General features: G+C 42.4%; 1 protein-coding gene across 3 annotated transcripts in view; it reads left to right on the plus strand.

The window, feature by feature from the left end:
- Nucleotides 1–19,635, plus strand: part of LOC124607206 (DNA topoisomerase 2-alpha-like) — a 179,830-nt gene extending 160,195 nt beyond the window's left edge. For all 3 annotated transcript variants that reach the window (XM_047139468.1, XM_047139470.1, XM_047139469.1), the window contains 3 exons: nt 3,774–3,893; nt 3,985–4,103; nt 18,457–19,635. In XM_047139468.1, coding sequence (XP_046995424.1) covers nt 3,774–3,893; nt 3,985–4,103; nt 18,457–18,600 — 383 coding nt within the window. In that variant the 3' untranslated portion in view covers nt 18,601–19,635. The remainder of the gene's footprint in view (nt 1–3,773; nt 3,894–3,984; nt 4,104–18,456) is intronic.
- Nucleotides 19,636–22,008: the final 2,373 nt, after the last annotated feature.

Below are 22,008 nucleotides of genomic sequence, written 5' to 3' on the forward strand. Positions count from 1 at the left end.
CTGCGAGTTTTCTTGACTTTATCCTGTGCTGGGGATAGTTTTTTGTGGATTTATGTATTCAACAGAGTTGTCCACATAAATCATGAAGAGTGGTGGACCTAAGATTGAGCCCTGCAGTACATCATATATTATTGGTAATTGACTAGAAAGGAAGGAGTTGCTTCTTGTTTTATTCTTAGTGTTTAATTCATACTGAAGTGATACCTTCCGCCTGCAGTTTTTCAGGTACAAACACAACCAGCTGTCTGCTATACCTCATACTTCTCGTCTTTCTAATTTTTCAAGCGGATAGGCATGGTCCAGGATGTTGAAACCTTTTCGGCAGGTGTAGAAAAATACATGCAACTAATTTATGTTGATCAAGAGATTTTAAAGCACAATCTACGAAAATCACTGTCAGTGCAGATTTAGACTTTCGAAAACCATGTTGTACAGTAAGAGAAGAATATTTAGTTATGAAACTTAAAAGGCTGTCATAAAGTTTTTACAGAATTTTAGAGAAGGAATTTAACTGTGACACAGGTCGGTAGTTTGCTGTGTTAAAACAATGGTGAAACTTTTGCTATTTTGAAAATATCCGGAAACACAGCAGTTTCTAGAGCGAGTTTGAAAATTTTTGCCAGTAGCTTTGCTATGTGGTGAACACATGCTTTTAATATGAAATCAGGTACTTCACCAAGGCCACATGACATTTTATTCCTTAATTATTTAATTTTACGTATAATTTCATTGGGATTTATTTCATAAACATACACTATGTGATCTAAAGTATCCAAACACCCCCCAAAAACATACATTTTTAATATTAGGTTCATTGTGCTGCCACCTACTGCCAGGTACTCCATCTTAGCAACCCCAGTGGTCATTAGACATGGTGAGAGAGCAGAATGGGGTGCTACACAGAACTCATGAACTTCGAACGTGGTCAGGTGATTGGGTGTCACTTGTGTCATACGTCTGTATGCGAGATTTCCATGCTCTTAAACATCCCTAGGTCCACTGCTTCTGATGTGATGGTGAAGTGGAAACATAAAGGGACACATACAGAACAAAAGCGCACAGCCCAATCTCGCCAACAGTTGAAGAGGGTCGTAATGTGTAATAGGCAGACATCTATCCAGACCATCGCACAGGAATTCCAAACTGCATCAGGATCTGTTGCAAGTACTATGACAGTTAGGCAAGAGGTGAGAAAATTTGGATTTCATGGTCAAGCAGCTGCTCATAAGCCACACATTGCACTGGTAAATGCCAAATGACACCTCGCTTGGTGTAAGGAACATGCACATCGGACAATTGAACAGTGGAAAAACGTTGTGTGGAGTGACAAATTACGGTACACAATGTGGTGATCCGATGGCAGGGTGTGTGGGTGTGGCGAATGCCCAATAAACGTCATCTTCCAGCGTGTGTAGTGCCATCAGTAAAATTCAGAGGTGGTGGTGTTATGGTGTGGTCATGTTTTTTATGGAGGGACAGGCCTACATTGTTGTTTTGAGAACCTTATTGCTTCCCACTGTTGTAGAGCAATTCGGCAATGGTGACTGCATCTTTCAGCATGATCGAGCACCTGTTCATAGTTCACGGCCTGTGGTGGAGTGGTTACACCACAATAACAGCCCTGTAATGGACTGGCCTGCACATAGCCGTGACCTGAATCCTATAGAACGCCTTTGGGATGTTCTGGAATACCAACTTTGTGCCAGACCTCACTGACCGACATCGATACCGCTCCTCTCGTGCAGCACTCTGTGAAGAATGGGCTTCCATTCCCCAGGAAACCCTCCAGCACATGATTGAACATATGCGTGCGAGAGTGAATGCTGTCATCAAGGTTAAGGGTGTGCCAACACCATATTGAATTCCAGCATTACTGATGGAGGGCACCATGAACCTGCAAGTCATTTTCAGCCAGGTGTCCGAATACTTTTGATCAGTGTGTATATGGGGGCATCCTAGATTACCAATTTGCTGGGGTGTGTGGGATCAGTCCTTTACAATTTATTTGAATGAAGTCTTCAGCTAGTGAAGTGAAGTGAAGTGAAGTGAAGTGTTCATTGAATTTTGTCATGACTGATTTAGAGTCTGACTTTTGAGCCCTCTAATGTTAATGACTTTTTTTTTTTTTTTTTTTTTTTTTTTTTTTTTTTTTTTTTTTTTTTTTTAACTGAGCTACAAGTTTCTTTCTAACTCTTGACATTGAGCTCATTTTGTTAGATGAGTTCCTTATTCCACATAATTTTTGACCCTCTGACTGCTCTAGCATAGATTCTTTTGTAGGATTCAGTATAACCTGAAAATTCTTGTGTAACTGTATTTCTTACAACAATACTACAGAAATATGCCTCTCACTGGAAATTTTTATGCCTTTATTCACCCATTGCTTATTGTTGTTCAGTTTTACTGTTTTTCTTTTGGAAGCCACATTAAAATAATATAGATAGATATTCTGAAAACTCATGTACATGCCATCGACAGTGCTCTGAATGCAGATGCTTTCCCAATTTTCCTTAGACAGTAAGAAAATAAAAATTCTGATGTTATCTACCTGTTGGCATTTATGTACACAGCACACGGCAGCCTTGCCTCATTCTAACTATAGCCCATGTTCAGTACTCTACTTATGAATTTGTGACTTGTACCTTAGGTGAATATTTGGTTAATGATGGCGTATGTATGTTCTGTTAATCTTGTTGCGCAGTGTATTGTGGGGATGCTACTGAATGTGTTGGTTATATTTATAAAAGCATCTCTGGTACTGTTGTCTTTTGAAATTCAGTATTGAAATTGCCACAAAGCACTACCTTCATATGTAATGCACAGTGAAGTTTTGTAGCTTTGTTCGTCGAAAATCTTCAAATTTAACTATTGGAACCGGGCAGTTTAAGAGCCTCTCAAAAACTGAAAATAGTTTCTTGGCTATTTAATCCTATTTTGTATTTTTCGTCTTCGAAACAAGTACTTGGTGATTGATACCCATTAAGTATATGTTTAAAACGGTGGTAGAAATTTTCTTTAGTTATTCATAAAATGTTCCAGACTAATAACAGACTACAACTCCTCATAACAAAGTCTTGCAACTACCATTCACCCCGAGTCAACAATTCTCTCCGATTGACCGAACACCAGGCCTTATATGGCTTATTGGCAGTGTGTGCTTTTTACAGTATTATTGTAATAATGACTCTTTGTAATTTGTAGTGGGTAGAAACTCGCACAAATGAATTTACATGTGAGAGAATGATCTACAAGAGAACTAAGATGTTGCAGTGTAAAATTCTCAGGTGACCATCAGAAGCACAAACGTAATCACCAAAACAAATACACTCCAAAATAGGCAGTTTCTGGGAGAGAAATGGTTGATGTTTGTGGTGTGGAAGTAAGGGAGGGAGATAGACCACATTATCTGTCTGTCTTGCCACTAAATGGATTGCGAGTCTTGGCTTCAGTTCTGCTCAGAGCTTTAGATTCATGTAGCTTGTAGGAGAACTTGTGGAGCTTGGAATAGGGAAAGCTGTGTGAGAAGTCTGTGGAACATGATCGTCTCAGTTGCATCCTGAATATTGAACGCAACAAATACTGAACATAACTTAAGGTTACTTTGTGTTATAATTTTCTGTTAACTTCAGGTTTATGTAAGTTATTTCACTAATGTGCATGTATTACAATTATATAAATTACTGCTGTTTGTGGCAAGTTGGAGTTACCTACATTTTTGTCATCATAGTAGCCTGTATGCCGTTCTCAGAATCCTTTATCATCTTATTTTTCAGAGCAGAGAACTTCAGATGACATGTTTGACTCACTTATGCAGTCAGGCTCAACTGATAAGCCTTCTGCAGAGCAGATGGAATTATCACATTCAGATGATGACAAGAAGAAGAAGAAGAAAGGTAAGAGTTCTACAGTTCTCTTGTAGGAACAAGAAAGTCAGGTCTGTACTCGATAATGTTGCTAACAGTTACCATTTTATATGACTCAAAGGTCCAGCTAAAAAGAAAGATACAACACAAAAAGCTCCAAAGCAACCTCGACCAGCCAAGAAGAAAAAGAAGAGCCTTTCAGGGTCTGATTCAGAGGATATGTTTGAGCCAAAGAAGAAGGTATGTTATTCAGTTCATTCCAAGTTGTGCATGTATGTTAAAGGGTGGGAGATTTACATGTTGCAGTGTTCATTGTCCTAGTTCTGATTACTTGTGTTGTATATGATGTCTGTTGAAAAACTTCTGGAACTTTGTACGCAAAATTTTTGCTGTATCCCACAGAGTACCCTCTGCAAATTTTCATTTATCTCATCTATTCTTGCAAATCTTCATCCTTTCAACAGGGTTTTCAACTTTGGAAATAAAATAAAGTCCGCTGGTGCCAGGTCTGGAGAGTACTTAGGATGAGATAGCACAGTGGTTTCATTTTTGTGCAGCAGTCACGCACCAAAACCGATGAATGTGCAGATACGTTGTCGTGATGCAAGAGCCATGAATTGTCTCACCACATTTCAGGCCGTTTCCTTCTCACATTTTCTTGCAGGCATTGGAACACATCCCAATAATACTATCGATTAACAATTTCTTCCTGTGGCACAAACTCATAATGAACTAATCCTTCAATTTCGGTCTTGGAGAATCTTTCCCAACCCATTGTGACGATTGAGTCTTGGTCTCGTCATCATAACCATAGACCCATGTCTCGTCACCAGTTATGATTCTCTTAAGGTACATCCAGTTCTCATTTGCGCGATCGAAAAGCTCTTCACAGATCGCGAGGCAAAGGTCTTTCTGGTCTTGACTCACGAGCCGTAGGATGAACTTGACAGGAACACGATGCATTCCAGGAAGACAGGATTTCATGTTATGATCCAACTGAAATGTTACTCTTCTTCTGCAATATCTCGGGCAGTCAGACTTCAATTGGCATGCACAGTTTCATTGACATTCCTGACATGAGCATTGTCTGTAGACATCAAAGGGTGTCCTGAACAAGACGCACCTTAACTTCCGTCCAGCCATTTTTAAAACCTGTGAACCATTCGTAACACTGATTATAGCTTAAGCACTCGTCACCGTAGGCTACTTGCACCATTTGACGTGTCCCTGTAAAGGTTTTCTTGAGTTTCACATAAAAGTTAATGCAGAGCGTTGTTCCTCTAACTCTGCCATCTCGAAATTCGCAAACTGTGTGACACAACATTCTACTCAGTACAGCACTGAACAATAACTAACAGCCATACAAAAAGGAAATTTCCAGCAGTTACACATTAAATACAGGTCTGTGCAGTGATGCCAACTGCATTTCGCACCAACACCCATCGGCATGAAATTACGAATGTTTTGGAAATTTTTGAACAGACCTCATATAGTGGCATTACTTCTAAAAGACAGTCGTCACTTGCGTATCACATACTGATTATAATGATGGCTTCTTCCACCTCAGGAAGTCATTGACTATGGGCCATATGGTAACTGTAAAGAGCAGCTCTGGACCCACATATTCTTTCACATGTTCAGTTATATATAGCAATCACACATTGCTTAGGAGTATTTCTTCTAATGGTCATTTATTCCTTTCTAACTTGCCATGTACCAACTTAAGGATGTTCTTGTTAGAAATGTTATGGGCCTTCATGATAAAAGCCGACACCATGCTTTTTTGATTAGAAAGTGCTGTTTCTCAGTTTTCAATAATAATCAAGCATATATGCATGTTACATTTCAGGGAATCTTCCTTCCTTTTCCACTGTTCTCTCTATGTACATTGTTCATCTGTAGCTTGAGCCACATGATTTGTTTGGTGAGATGAGTCTGGCATAAGTACCACATGACGAGTTCTTGAAGCTGATGTTTGGTGGTTGTTGCCTTGATGCAAATAGCTTTGGCATTTTTGAGGGCTTTGGTATTGGTAAGCTGGGGCACTATTCTATATCGTTCATACCGATCGGCGCAGTAGGTTAGTCTTGGTACTGTAACCATTTTTGGTTCTATATCCGAATTTCCTATTCAGTAAGCTTCTGAGACCTATTACCGAACGGTCCTCCAGCAGATTTTTCAGCAACTGTACCGAGAGGTTTTGGATTTCGGTGTAGCCCTGTCAGTTGGTTAGCTATGGTTTATTTACACTTATAATTTGTTATTTTAAACATATTGAGCAGTTCTAGCTTTGGATTTAGTGATTGTGTTGCTAAAGAATCACAACAGGACATGTCCAGTTGGAAAGCGAGTTCATAATAGACTACCGTATTTACTCGAATCTAAGCCACACCTTTTTTCCGGTTTTTGTAATCCAAAAAACCGCCTGCGGCTTAAAATCGAGTGCAAAGTAAGCGGAAGTTCTGAAAAATGTTGGTAGGTGCCGCCACAACTAACTTCTGCCGTCGAATATATGTAGCGCTGCACAGGCATGCTTTGCAGGCACAAAGATAAATACTGGCGCCAAAACCTCCGCGTCAGTAAATAAATTTAAAAAAAAAAGGTGGAAGACGACATTTCTTCTCCGCCCCGAGTTTCGACCGCTGCAATTTATGCATTATCCAACGAAAAAATACAAATTCCGTATTGTTCATCTTCGAATGTAGCAGCATTTCAGTGTACTACGAAAATCCGACTGGCAAGACTGTTTGGGATATTTGTCAATATGACCAACTCTATGTTCTGAATTTTTTCCTACCTGTGAGAAGAGATGCTTGCAAATAGGAACTTTTATGAATTGTGAATCATATGCAGTATTCTCTTCGTCATAAGAATAATACAAATATAAACATTTTGCCACGTATTCTTTTGTGTTTGCTGCTATCTCATTTAAATCCTGTCTGCCTAATAATCTACGAAACTAGGGTGAGACAGCAGCAAACGCGGAAGAATATACATATCATGTCATGTTTATATTCTTATGCCTAATAGTGATACAGTCGGAAATGAAGCAGCAATTGACTAGATTTTTAAGTCTAAGATGACTCTTAATTTCTGTGCAGAATGTAATGTACTAAAGAGGCGCCTGTAAATATTTTCAAACTGAGACAAATTTTCGCTAAACTCTCCTTCAGAACGTCTTCTATCATAAGCAGTCTATTATTTGGTTCTTGTTGATCATTATCAAAGAAAGCAGCAGTGTAAGTAACAACAAATAGCAGTCTCTTGCCGTTGTTTTGCTAATGAGACGATTCCTCTCTCTTTTTTTTTTATAGTAAGCGCCGGGAGCGCGCACAAAAGCAAGCCATGCCCCGAGCGGGGACAGGCCGTAAACACTCATTATCAGAATGTGACAAACAATTCATGACACAGTACAGTAATGCATTTTCAGCTTAGAGTGACGTAAACACCTATTACAAAGAGATCCCCACTTACCAGATCAAAGCAAAATAGGCAATCAATTCAAACCAGACGAAACACGTGAAATAGGAAAGGTACCCATATAAATACGGACGGAGCGCGTGGCGCATAGCAATGGCTACCTAGTAAAGCTTAATTGCTAAGCTTACGACTCGAACCTACTGTAGCTGTATCGGCATTCATTCCACCTAAATTGTGTCTCATATTACAATGGACCAACTTTGTTTGGATTTGGTGGTGCGGCCTAAAACTTTCCTCTCATTTCAGGTGCGGCTTAGATTCGGGTAAAATTTTTTCCCTTGATTTCGAGTCTCATTTTTCAGGTGCGGCTTAGATTCGAGTAAATACGGTACTTTCCTTTTATTAGAAATATGGTTAGGTTTGGTTGTTACTGTAAATGATTACAACATTAAAAAATCTCAAAGTACCTGTTGTTTTTATGCAATTAAGAGTTTAAATATCATTAAATATCAAGACATCAGCTCTTCTTACGTATATTACATGAGCGTTACCTAAAATTACTAGTGACTTCGTGTACTCTTTTTCCACATATGGTTTACTTATTAATTATCGAAACGTGTTTAAAACTTGTTATGATGCAAAGGAATTTTGTGAAGTCTGATTAAGGAAACCTTCCAAAATTTAATTCATTTTTGGCTTATGCCCGCATCATTTGTCAACGAAGTCAGCCAGTATCTCTCTCGAACGGAATTACATAAAATAAAGCTCCTACAGCATGCGAGTTGAAGTAGCAAAGTTGCTAAAGCGGCAAACTGCTTTGGCAAAGGGTGTAGGTTTGTATACCACTGAATACACTCATATATATATATATATATAAAAACAAAGATGAGGTGACTTACCGAACAAAAGCGCTGGCAGGTCGATAGACACACAAACACACACACAAAATTCAAGCTTTCGCAACAAACTGTTGCCTCTCCTTCCCTCTTTCCTGATGAGGCAACAGTTTGTTGCGAAAGCTTGAATTTTGTGTGTGTGTTTGTGTTTGTTTGTGTGTCTATCGACCTGCCAGCGCTTTTGTTCGGTAAGTCACCTCATCTTTGTTTTTATATATATATATATATATATATATATATATATATATAATGGAAGGAAACATTCCACGTGGGAAAAAATATATATAAAAACAAAGATGAGGTGACTTACCGAACAAAAGCGCTGGCAGGTCGATAGACACACAAACAAACACAAACACACACACAAAATTCAAGCTTTCGCAACAAACTGTTGCCTCATCAGGAAAGAGGGAAGGAGAGGGGAAGACGAAAGGAAGTGGGTTTTAAGGGAGAGGGTAAGGAGTCATTCCAATCCCGGGAGCGGAAAGACTTACCTTAGGGGGAAAAAAGGACAGGTATACACTCGCACACACGCACATATCCATCCACACATACAGACACAAGCAGACATATTTAAAGACAAAGAGTTTGGGCAGAGATGTCAGTCGAGGCAGAAGTGTAGAGGCAAAGAAGTTGTTGAAAGACAGGTGAGGTATGAGTGGCGGCAACTTGAAATTAGCGGAGATTGAGGCCTGGCGGATGACGAGAAGAGAGGATATACTGAAGGGCAAGTTCCCATCTCCGGAGTTCGGATAGGTTGGTGTTGGTGGGAAGTATCCAGATAACCCGGACGGTGTAACACTGTGCCAAGATGTGCTGGCTGTGCACCAAGGCATGTTTAGCCTCAGGGTGATCCTCATTACCAACAAACACTGTCTGCCTGTGTCCATTCATGCGAATGGACAGTTTGTTGCTGGTCATTCCCACATAGAATGCATCACAGTGTAGGCAGGTCAGTTGGTAAATCACGTGGGTGCTTTCACACGTGGCTCTGCCTCTGATCGTGTACACCTTCCGGGTTACAGGACTGGAGTAGGTGGTGGTGGGAGGGTGCATGGGACAGGTTTTGCATCGGGGGCGGTTACAAGGATAGGAGCCAGAGGGTAGGGAAGGTGGTTTGGGGATTTCATAGGGATGAACTAACAGGTTACGAAGGTTAGGTGGACGGCGGAAAGACACTCTTGGCGGAGTGGGGAGGATTTCATGAAGGATGGATCTCATTTCAGGGCAGGATTTGAGGAAGTCGTATCCCTGCTGGAGAGCCACATTCAGAGTCTGGTCCAGTCCCGGAAAGTATCCTGTCACAAGTGGGGCACTTTTCGGGTTCTTCTGTGGGGGATTCTGGGTTTGAGGGGACGAGGAAGTGGCTCTGGTTATTTGCTTCTGTACCAGGTCGGGAGGGTAGTTGCGGGATGCGAAAGCTGTTTTCAGGTTGTTGGTGTAATGATTCAGGGATTCCGGACTGGAGCAGATTCGTTTGCCACGAAGACCCAGGCTGTAGGGAAGGGACCGTTTGATGTGGAATGGGTGGCAGCTGTCATAATGGAGGTACTGTTGCTTGTTGGTGGGTTTGATGTGGACGGACGTGTGAAGTTGGCCATTGGACAGGTGGAGGTCAACGTCAAGGAAAGTGGCATGGGATTTGGAGTAGGACCAGGTGAAACTGATGGAACCAAAGGAGTTGAGGTTGGAGAGGAAATTCTGGAGTTCTTCTTCACTGTGAGTCCAGATCATGAAGATGTCATCAATAAATCTGTACCAAACTTTGGGTTGGCAGACTTGGGTAACCAAGAAGGCTTCCTCTAAGCGACCCATGAATAGGTTGGCGTACGAGGGGGCCATTCTGGTGCCCATGGCTGTTCCCTTTAATTGTTGGTATGTCTGGCCCTCAAAAGTGAAGAAGTTGTGGGTCAGGATGAAGCTGGCTAAGGTGATGAGGAAAGAGGTTTTAGGTAGGGTGGCAGGTGATCGGCGTGAAAGGAAATGCTCCATCGCAGCGAGGCCCTGGACGTGCGGAATATTAGTGTATAAGGACGTGGCATCAATGGTTACAAGGATGGTTTCCGGGGGTAACAGATTGGGTAAGGATTCCAGGCGTTCAAGGAAGTGGTTGGTGTCCTTGATGAAGGATGGGAGACTGCATGTAATGGGTTGAAGGTGTTGATCTACGTAGGCGGAGATACGTTCTGTGGGGGCTTGGTAACCAGCTACAATGGGGCGGCCGGGATGATTGGGTTTGTGGATTTTAGGAAGAAGGTAGAAGGTAGGGGTGCGGGGTGTCGGTGGGGTCAGGAGGTTGATGGAGTCAGGTGAAAGGTTTTGCAGGGGGCCTAAGGTTCTGAGAATTCCTTGAAGCTCCGCCTGGACATCGGGAATGGGGTTACCTTGGCAAACTTTGTATGTGGTGTTGTCTGAAAGCTGACGCAGTCCCTCAGCCACATACTCCCGACGATCAAGTACCACGGTCGTGGAACCCTTGTCCGCCGGAAGAATGACGATGGATCGGTCAGCCTTCAGATCACGGATAGCCTGGGCTTCAGCAGTGGTGATGTTGGGTGTAGGATTAAGGTTTTTTAAGAAGGATTGAGATGCAAGGCTGCTATACTATTTTATCCCGCCTATATATATACTCAACAATACGTAACCCACTTCCAAACTATAACCAAAAAATTTTTTTGCCGCTTTCAGCACTACCGCCGCTATAATATCCCCCGTTTCTAGTTCACAAACAGCTCCTTTCACCTTTTAAACAACCATTTCGGCCAGTTCTAATAACTTTCGCTTTATTTCCATTTCCGTTTTTCCCACATCACCGATCATTTTTAGCCTCTTCCCACAGGTTTTAACGCCATTATTTCTTCGTCAGACAATTGTTAGCCTCATTTTCATAATCTGCCACCACAATACCACTCCTTTTAATATACTACACGCAGTTTTTTCGAAATTTTCCCGAATTTCTCCGTCCTTTAACGTGTTTTGGCGGCAACACAACCACCTAACCTTTATGCACATCGTTGTCTACCAACCCAAGTCCAACATAGCCCAGCTGTAACCAACACCTTTTCGCCTTTTTTCATTCCAGATCTCCAGTTTCTTTCCGGTTCACCTTTATCTCTCCCCATATATATTTTTATTTTCATTTTCATTTCACCTCATGTTACACTTTCCACCTTCTAACACCTTGTCACCCTCACAACACCCCCACAATGACCCCATTAAGTTTTATTTACATTCCCTCCGCAAACATGCCTTCGCCCTAGCCAGATTACGCTCGCATATTTTATTTTCTCAGGCTTGTCTGACATTTGGCATTACCCCCAAAGGCCTCACACTCAAAGTTCCCATCTCTGGCTGCAACCCTTCCTTCCATCAGTCCCTATACCAGTTCCAAACTGAACAATCCATTGCCCTCACCCACCTAATCCTTCACCTACACATCAACTCAGCCAATGAACACACCCGTCAACTCCTATCCTTAATAAAAGTCCTTAATCTTTCCTCCCCCACATCCACACCGGCTGTTCAGAGCATCCTCCTACAGGCCAACCGTAAATTAGAACAGCATGCCACCCTCCACCTCAAAAAACTATCCAATCTCCTGGTTTCCCACCTCCGGAAAGGCAACTCACTCACCCTTCACAACCTTTCCAGCAAACCTCAACCTCCTCTCATTGCACACAAACCCAGTCTCTCCCATCTACTCAATCTCCCACTTCCAGCTCCACTCCCTCCAAAACCTCAAAATTCCGATCAACACAATCTGGAACCACAACACCCTAATTCAGTAGTTAACCTTTCCTCCAAACCTCTCTCCCAATCCGAAACCTCTGTCCTATCCAAAGGCCTCACCTTCAGCCCCACTCCCAGATTCAACCAAACAGCCCTCGTCAAAGATTTACTGTCCTACACCCGTACTCTCTGCTGGAAGTATCACTTTGCCACGAAGAAAAATGATCCTAATCCTACTCCTAATGATCCGACTCCTCAAGACACCATCCAAATTGAACCCTGCCTGGAACAGTTCCGTCCTCCGTCACAGCGGGACCCACCTCCTCTTCCTCAAAATCACCCTCTCCAAACCTTCCAGGAATTTCTGACTTCCAGCCTTGCATCTCAATCCTTCTTAAAAAACCTTAATCCTACACCCAACATCACCACTGCTGAAGCCCAGGCTATCCGTGATCTGAAGGCTGACCGATCCATCGTCATTCTTCCGGCGGACAAGGGTTCCACGACCGTGGTACTTGATCGTCGGGAGTATGTGGCTGAGGGACTGCGTCAGCTTTCAGACAACACCACATACAAAGTTTGCCAAGGTAACCCCATTCCCGATGTCCAGGCGGAGCTTCAAGGAATTCTCAGAACCTTAGGCCCCCTGCAAAACCTTTCACCTGACTCCATCAACCTCCTGACCCCACCGACACCCCGCACCCCTACCTTCTACCTTCTTCCTAAAATCCACAAACCCAATCATCCCGGCCGCCCCATTGTAGCTGGTTACCAAGCCCCCACAGAACGTATCTCCGCCTACGTAGATCAACACCTTCAACCCATTACATGCAGTCTCCCATCCTTCATCAAGGACACCAACCACTTCCTTGAACGCCTGGAATCCTTACCCAATCTGTTACCCCCGGAAACCATCCTTGTAACCATTGATGCCACGTCCTTATACACTAATATTCCGCACGTCCAGGTCCTCGCTGCGATGGAGCATTTCCTTTCACGCCGATCACCTGCCACCCTACCTAAAACCTCTTTCCTCATCACCTTAGCCAGCTTCATCCTGACCCACAACTTCTTCACTTTTGAGGGCCAGACATACCAACAATTAAAGGGAACAGCCATGGGCACCAGAATGGCCCCCTCGTACGCCAACCTATTCATGGGTCGCTTAGAGGAAGCCTTCTTGGTTACCCAAGTCTGCCAACCCAAAGTTTGGTACAGATTTATTGATGACATCTTCATGATCTGGACTCACAGTGAAGAAGAACTCCAGAATTTCCTCTCCAACCTCAACTCCTTTGGTTCCATCAGTTTCACCTGGTCCTACTCCAAATCCCATGCCACTTTCCTTGACGTTGACCTCCACCTGTCCAATGGCCAACTTCACACGTCCGTCCACATCAAACCCACCAACAAGCAACAGTACCTCCATTATGACAGCTGCCACCCATTCCACATCAAACGGTCCCTTCCCTACAGCCTGGGTCTTCGTGGCAAACGAATCTGCTCCAGTCCGGAATCCCTGAATCATTACACCAACAACCTGAAAACAGCTTTCGCATCCCGCAACTACCCTCCCGACCTGGTACAGAAGCAAATAACCAGAGCCACTTCCTCGTCCCCTCAAACCCAGAATCCCCCACAGAAGAACCCGAAAAGTGCCCCACTTGTGACAGGATACTTTCCGGGACTGGACCAGACTCTGAATGTGGCTCTCCAGCAGGGATACGACTTCCTCAAATCCTGCCCTGAAATGAGATCCATCCTTCATGAAATCCTCCCCACTCCGCCAAGAGTGTCTTTCCGCCGTCCACCTAACCTTCGTAACCTGTTAGTTCATCCCTATGAAATCCCCAAACCACCTTCCCTACCCTCTGGCTCCTATCCTTGTAACCGCCCCCGATGCAAAACCTGTCCCATGCACCCTCCCACCACCACCTACTCCAGTCCTGTAACCCGGAAGGTGTACACGATCAGAGGCAGAGCCACGTGTGAAAGCACCCACGTGATTTACCAACTGACCTGCCTACACTGTGATGCATTCTATGTGGGAATGACCAGCAACAAACTGTCCATTCGCATGAATGGACACAGGCAGACAGTGTTTGTTGGTAATGAGGATCACCCTGTGGCTAAACATGCCTTGGTGCACAGCCAGCACATCTTGGCACAGTGTTACACCGTCCGGGTTATCTGGATACTTCCCACCAACACCAACCTATCCGAACTCCGGAGATGGGAACTTGCCCTTCAGTATATCCTCTCTTCTCGTCATCCGCCAGGCCTCAATCTCCGCTAATTTCAAGTTGCCGCCACTCATACCTCACCTGTCTTTCAACAACTTCTTTGCCTCTACACTTCTGCCTCGACTGACATCTCTGCCCAAACTCCTTGTCTTTAAATATGTCTGCTTGTGTCTGTATGTGTGGATGGATATGTGCGTGTGTGCGAGTGTATACCTGTCCTTTTTTCCCCCTAAGGTAAGTCTTTCCGCTCCCGGGATTGGAATGACTCCTTACCCTCTCCCTTAAAACCCACTTCCTTTCGTCTTCCCCTCTCCTTCCCTCTTTCCTGATGAGGCAACAGTTTGTTGCGAAAGCTTGAATTTTGTGTGTGTGTTTGTGTTTGTTTGTGTGTCTATCGACCTGCCAGCGCTGTTGTTCGGTAAGTCACCTCATCTTTGTTTTTATATATATATATATATATATATATATATATATATATATATATATATATATTAGAGGGAAACATTCCACGTGGGAAAAATATATCTAAAAACAAAGATGATGTGACTTACCAAACGAAAGTGCTGGCAGGTTGATACACACAAAATTCAAGCTTTCGCAACCAACGGTTGCTTCATCAGGAAAGAAGGAAGGAGAGGGAAAGACGAAAGGATGTTGGTTTTAAGGGAGAGGGTAAGGAGTCATTCGGATCCCAGGAGCGGAAAGATTTACCTTAGGGGGAAAAAAGGACAGGTATACACACGCGCGCGCACACGCGCACACACACACACACACACACACACACACACACATATTTGTGTCTGTGTATCTACGTTCGTCTTTCCCTTTCCTTCCCTCTTTCCTGATGAAGCAACCGTTGGTTGCGAAAGCTTGAATTTTGTGTGTGTATCAACCTGCCAGCGCTTTCGTTTGGTAAGTCACGTCATCTTTGTTTATATAAGAAGAAACCTTCCACATGGGAAAAATATATTAAAAACAAAGATTCCATGACTTAACAAACGGGAAAGTGCTGGTAGATAGGCACAATAAAAAAAACACACACACAAAATTTCAAGCTTTCGCAACCAACGGTTGCTTCATCAGGAAAGAGGGAAGGAGAGGGAAAGATGAAAGGATGTGGGTTTTAAGGGAGAGGGTAAGGAGTCATTCCAATCCCAGGAGCGGAAAGACTTACCTTAGGGGGAAAAAAGGACAGGTATACATTCGCGCGCACACACACATATCCATCTACACATATACAGACACAAGCAGACATATTTAAAGGCAAAGAATTTGGGCAGAGATGTCAGTCGAGGCGGAAGTGCAGAGGCAAAGATGTTGTTGAATGACTGGTAAGGTATGAGTGGCAGCAACTTGAAATTAGCGGAGACTGAGGCCTGGTGGATAACGGGAAGAGAGGATCTATTGAAGGGCAAGTTCCCACATCCTGAGTTTGGATAGGAAGTATCCAGATAACCCAGACCGTGTGACGCTGTGCCAAGATGCGCTGGCCGTGCACCAAGGCATGTTTAGCCACAGGGTGATCCTCATTACCAACAAACACTGTCTGCCTGTGTCCATTCATGCGAATGGACAGTTTGTTGCTGGTCATTCCCACATAGAAAGCGTCACAGTGTAGGCAGGTCAGTTGGTAAATCACGTGGGTGCTTTCACACGTGGCTCTGCCTTTGATCGTGTACACCTTCTGGGTTACCGTACTGGAGTAGGTGGTGGTGGAAAGGTGCATGGGACAGGTTTTACACCGGGGGCGGTTACAAGGGTAGGAGCCAGAGGGTAGGGAAGGTGGTTTGGGGATTTCATAGGTATGAACTAACAGGTTACGAAGGTTAGGTGGACGGCAGAATGACACTCTTGGTGGAGTGGGGAGGATTTCATGAAGGATGGATCTCATTTCGGGGCAGGATTTGTGGAAGTCGTATCCCTGCTGGAGAGCCACATTCAGAGTCTGATCCAGTCCCGGGAAGTATCCTGTCACACGTGGGGCACTTTTCGGGTTCTTCTGTGAGAGGTTCTGGGTTTGAGGGGATGAGGAAGTGGCTCTGGTTATTTGCTTCTGTACCAGGTCGGGAGGGTAGTTGCGGGATGCGAAAGCTGTTTTCAGGTTGTTGGTGTAATGGTTCAGGGATTCAGGACTGGAGCAGATTCGTTTGCCATGAAGACCTAGGCTGTAGGGAAGGGACCGTTTGATGTGGAATGGGTGGCAGCTGTCATAATGGAGGTACTGTTGCTTGTTGGTGGGTTTGATGTGGACGGACGTGTGAAGCTGGCCATTGGACAGGTGGAGGCCAACGTCAAGGAAAGTGTCATGGGATTTGGAGTAGGACCAGGTGAATCTGATGGAACCAAAGGAGTTGAGGTTGGAGAGGAAATTCTGGAGTTGTTCTTCACTGTGAGTCCAGATCATGAAGATATCATCAATAAATCTGTACCAAACTTTGGGTTGGCAGGCCTGGGTAACCAAGAAGGCTTCCTCTAAGCAACCCATAAATAGGTTGGCATACGAGGGGGCCATCCTGGTACCCATGGCTGTTTAATTGTTGGTATGTCTGGCCTTCAAAAGTGAAGAAGTTGTGAGTCAGGATGAAGCTGGCTAAGGTGATGAGGAAAGGCGTTTTAGGTAGGGTGGCAGGAGATGGGCGTGAAAGGAAGTGCTCCATCACAGCAAGGCCCTGGATGTGTGGAATATTTGTGTATAAGGAAGTGGCATCAATGGTTACAAGGATGGTTTCCGGGGGTAACAGACTGGGTAAGGATTCCAGGCATTCGAGAAAGTGGTTGGTGTCTGATGAAGGATGGGAGACTGCATGTAATGGGTTGAAGGTGTTGATCTACGTAGGCAGAGATATGTTCTATGGGGGCTTGGTAAGCATGTACAATGGGGTGGCCGGGATGATTGGGTTTGTGAATTTTAGGAAGAAGGTAGAAGGTAGGGGTGCGGGGTGTCGGTGGGGTCAGGAGGTTGATGGAGTCAGGTGGAAGGTTTTGTAGGGGGCCTAAGGTTCTGAATATAAACATTTTTCCATGTATTCTCTCGTGTTTGCTGCTATCTCATTTAAATCCTGCCTGCCTAATAACCTACGAAACTAATGTGAGACAGCAGCAAATGCGGAAGAATATACGTATCATGTCATGTTTATCTTCGTATTATTCTTATGCCTAATAGTGATACAATCAGAAATTAAGCACGGCAATTGACTAGATTTTTAAATCGAAGATGACTCTAATTTCTGTGCAGAATGTAATGTACATAAGAGGCATCTGCAAAGATTTTCAAACGGAGAAAAGTTTTAGCTTAACTCTCGTTCAGAACATCTATCATACACAGTCTATTATTTGGTTCTTGTTGATCATCATCAAAGAAAGCAGCAGTGTAAGTAACAACAAATAGCAGTCTTTTACCATTGTTTCGCTAATGAGACAATTCCTCTGTGGGTTGTTTTATTTTTTTTAAAAAAAATTGTAAGCGGCGGTAGCGCACACAAAAGCAAGCCATGCCGCGAGCGGTGACAAGTCATAAACACTTATTAACGGAATGTGACAAACAATGCGTGACACAGTACAATAATGCATTTCAGCCTTGAGTGACGTAAACACCTATAACAAAGAGAACGGCACTTATCAGATCAAAGAAAAATAAGCAACCGATTCAAACCAGACGAAGCACGCTTGACGCATAGCAATGGCTACCTGGTAAAGCTTAACTGCTAAGCTTACGACTCGAACCTACTGTAGCTGTATCGCCATTTATTCTACCTAAATTGTTTCTCATATTACAATAGACCAACTTTGTTTCGATTTGGCGGTGCGGCCTAAAACATCTCTCTGCCCTTGAATTTCGAGTCTCAAATTTCAGATGCGGCTTAGATTCGGGAAATTTTTTTTCCCCTGATTTCAAGTCTCATTTTTCAGGTGCTGCTTAGATTCGAGTAAATACGGTACTCCTACATCCACTTGTGGCTCATCGATTTCTAACTGTGACAACAGATCAGATCTGTTTTCCACATTTACAACAACACTGTCTGAGAAAGTCCTATTCCTACTTCTTCTATAACCTGTTGTCACTTCCCACCTCTCCTTTCTCTTCTCCACCCTTAACCAGTCTCATTTCATCAGTATGGTGTCTGTGACATACTTCTGTGATAGGCCAAAATTGCAGGCCATTGTCGTGAAGGGCATTGGCGGTATTGTGCCAAAAATGTTATTTCCTCACTTAGAATATAAAAAATAAATTTATTTCCCCTGTAAGTGGATTTTTGAATGTAACAAGCTAATAGGTCTGTTGTTCATTAATTTTCTGTGTTACAGAAATCAAAACAGAAGGACTCAGATGATGATTTTGAACCAGAAGTGGAAGTACAAGCTCCTAAAGTGACAACAGGTCGCGCAAGAAAACCTGTAAAGTACAGTTACAATGACGACGACGACGACGATGATGATAGTGATTTTTAATTCCTGTCTACGTATTGTTTTTAATGCTGTTTTACTGCCCTTCTCATTCTGTCTTCTTTAATTTAAGACAGAGTACTGTAGTTGTTCTCCTTCACTGACTATGTAATTGTATATAGTTTTTGAATGGTGGAGGGGAAATTCTTGACTACAAATATTCAGCATTTCCTCCATTTGTGGGATCCAGTCAGTTTACCAAACTCTGTGTGTTTTAAAGACAAAGTTGAGAACACATAAGTTTTCACGGGTTCGTGACATTGTGTTGCCAACATCATTCCAGAGGCATGTGTGCAATGCCTTCCACAACTATACTTTTGTATTATATTTTATTACAGAATCTGAAAACCTCCTACTGAACAATATTTTGGAACACTGAAATTTAAGAAACATGATGGCACAAACCTGACAAAAAATAAATAATACTGTAGAACAGTTTTTTAAAAAGCATTCTGTCTCGTGTTGTGCAGCAGTTGTGACTGATGCAAAAAAGACTTTAAAAATGTTTCGTCTATTTAATTTTTATTTAATTCAATTATATTTGAATAGGTTCCTAATTAAGGAAGCTAGATGTTACTGTGTTCAGATGTTTGTTTCACTTGACAGTCACCAGATCAATAGTGGAGTCTTACTGTGAAAACAGTTGTAGTTACACACAGCGGTTGGGTGACATGCCAGTTTGCTAAAGACAGGCTGAGCTAATCTGAGGTCAGAAACACAAAAATTTCTTGTAATGCATTTTCAGAAATGTTTCACACAAGGCTGAAGATAATGTATGTTTATCATTGTCATTGTGATTGAGATTAAAGCATTTTGATCTTTTTATTTAATCACAAATATGTCTTGTTTATTTACATGGAATGTAAAAGTTATCAGTATTACTGTCTTAGTCACAATGTCTCGTATAAAGAATTTTTAATTGTTCTAAGTTTTATGTTGCTAACATTTTAATTTTACATTATGTGCTGTTGAAGTGGTGAATGTCAAGACTGAAAATGTGTGAATTAGTGAAAGTGAAATTAAAAAATTATTTTATGTAAACTGTCATAACACTATTGTTACCTTGTAGCAATACAACCCAGACTTTATCATTGCACCTGTGTTGTGACATTATAAATCAGATTAACATATAACAGTGCACAGTTGTTAACACACATTTGATCCTCATTGAATTACCAAGACTGATGTGAGCTGTAGAGATACTTCTCAAACACAGTGCATATTAAGTCTTCCTGAAGAACTTCCATAGGTTGTTTGGTTTGTGAATGTTCGTGAAGTGGTCATTAACAAGCGGCTGCAATTAATACATGGTGTTTACAAAAGGTTCCTTCAGCATGTCAATGGAAGAAGCATTCTGGTAAGTCACAGACATAAGTAGGTAAAATGTGATGGTGTTACAGTAGAATGTAGCAGACCAATTTCTTGTATTGATTTTGGCAGATGTGGTTTAATCATAGTAATGCTGTTCCATACTGATTTACAGACTGATTGGTCAATGATATGATGTCAGAGTACCACTATTGCTAAGCGGTATCTGTCATACTGTATTTACTTGAATCTAAGCCGCACTTTTTTCCAGTTTTTGTAATCCAAAAAACCGCCTGCGGCTTAGAATCAAGTGCAAAGTGAGCGGAAGTTCTGAAAAATGTTGGTAGGTGCCGCCACAACTAACTTCTGTCATCGAATATATGTAGCGCTACGCAGGCATGCTTCGCAGGCACAAAGACAAATACTGGCCCCAAAACCTCTGCGTCAGTAGATAAATAATAAAAAGGTGGAAGACGAGCCTTTTTTTCTCCGCCCCGAGTTTCGACCGCTGCATTTTCGTACATTATCCAACGAAGTAAATACAAATTCCGTATTGTTCCTCTTCGAACGTAGCAGCATTTCAATGTACTACGAAAATCCGACTTGCAAGACTGTTTGGGATATTTGTCAATGTGGCCAACCCTGCTTTCTGAATTTTTTCCTAACTGTGAGAAGAAATGGTTGCTAATAGGAACTTCTATGAATTGTGAACAACATGCAGTATTCTCTTCACCATAAGAATAATACGAATATAAACATTTTGCCATGTATTCTTTCGTGTTTGCTGCTACCTCATTTAAATCTTGTCCGCCTAATAAACTACGAAACTAGAGTGAGACAACAGCAGATGCGGAAGAATATACATACCATGTCATGTTTATATTCGTATTATTCTTATGCCTAATAGTGATACAGTCAGAAATGAAGCACGGCAATTGACTAGAATTTTAAATCTAAGATGACTCTAATTTCTGTGCACAATGTAATGTACTAAAGAGGCGTCTGCAAAGATTTTCAAACGGAAAAAATTTTCGCTAAATTCTCGTTCAGAACATCTATCATACGCAGTTTATTATTTGATTCTTGTTGATCATTCTCAAAGAAAGCAGCAGTGTAAGTAGCAACGAATAGCAGTCTCATGCCATTGTTTCGCTAATGAGAAGATTCCTTTCTTTGTTTTTTTTTTTAATTGTAAGCGGCGGTAGCGTGCACAAAAGCAAGCGGCGACAGGCCGTAAACCCTCATTTTCAGAATGCGACAAACCATGCATGACACAGTACAGTAATGCATTTTCAGCTTTGCGTGACGGAAACACCTATAACAAAGAGAACTGCACTTGTCAGATCAAAGAAAAATAAGCAATCAATTCAAACCAGACGAAACACGTGAAAAAGGAAGGGTACCCGTATAAATACGGATGGAGCACCTGGCGCATAACAACGGCTACCTGGTAAAGCTTAACTGCTAAGCTTACAACTCGAACCAAACTACTACAGCTGTATCGTCATTCATTCAACCTAAATTGTGTCTCATATTACAATGGACCAAGTTTGTTTCGATTTGGAAGTGCGGCCTAAAACTTTTCTCTCCCCTTGAATTTCGAGTCTCAGATTTCAGGTGCGGCTTAGATTCGGAAAATTTTTTTTTCCTTGATTTCGAGTCTCATTTTTCAGGTGCGGCTTAAATTCGAGTAAATATGGTAGTTGTGTGGATCGTCAGCAAATGGTCCGAATGTGGAATTTAGTTTCACAGCATCAGTTGCACTTTACAGTTTATTGAGAACAGTTTAGAATGGAATGAAAATTGCTGTTTCAAATTTCATGAGGGGACCTTTACCTGAAAGTGGTCTTAATCTTTATGTGAGACTGTGAAACTACATGCCTGTGGGGGAGGGGGACTGGGTTGTTAAGACATTGTACCCATATTAAGAAGAAACAGACAGTAAATTATAACTAACCTCACTAAGGTTTCCCACAGTTTCTGCAAATTTCTTCAGAAATTGAGTGAGCTGCTTCAAAATTCTGCATCCCTCCTTGTCCAGTCTGAGCCCATACTTAATCCCATACATGGTTCACGAGATGTTAAGCCCTAACATTTCTTCGCTTA

This window comes from Schistocerca americana, chromosome 3, assembly GCF_021461395.2.
Source record: "Schistocerca americana isolate TAMUIC-IGC-003095 chromosome 3, iqSchAmer2.1, whole genome shotgun sequence".
Taxonomy (NCBI): Eukaryota; Metazoa; Arthropoda; class Insecta; order Orthoptera; family Acrididae; genus Schistocerca; species Schistocerca americana.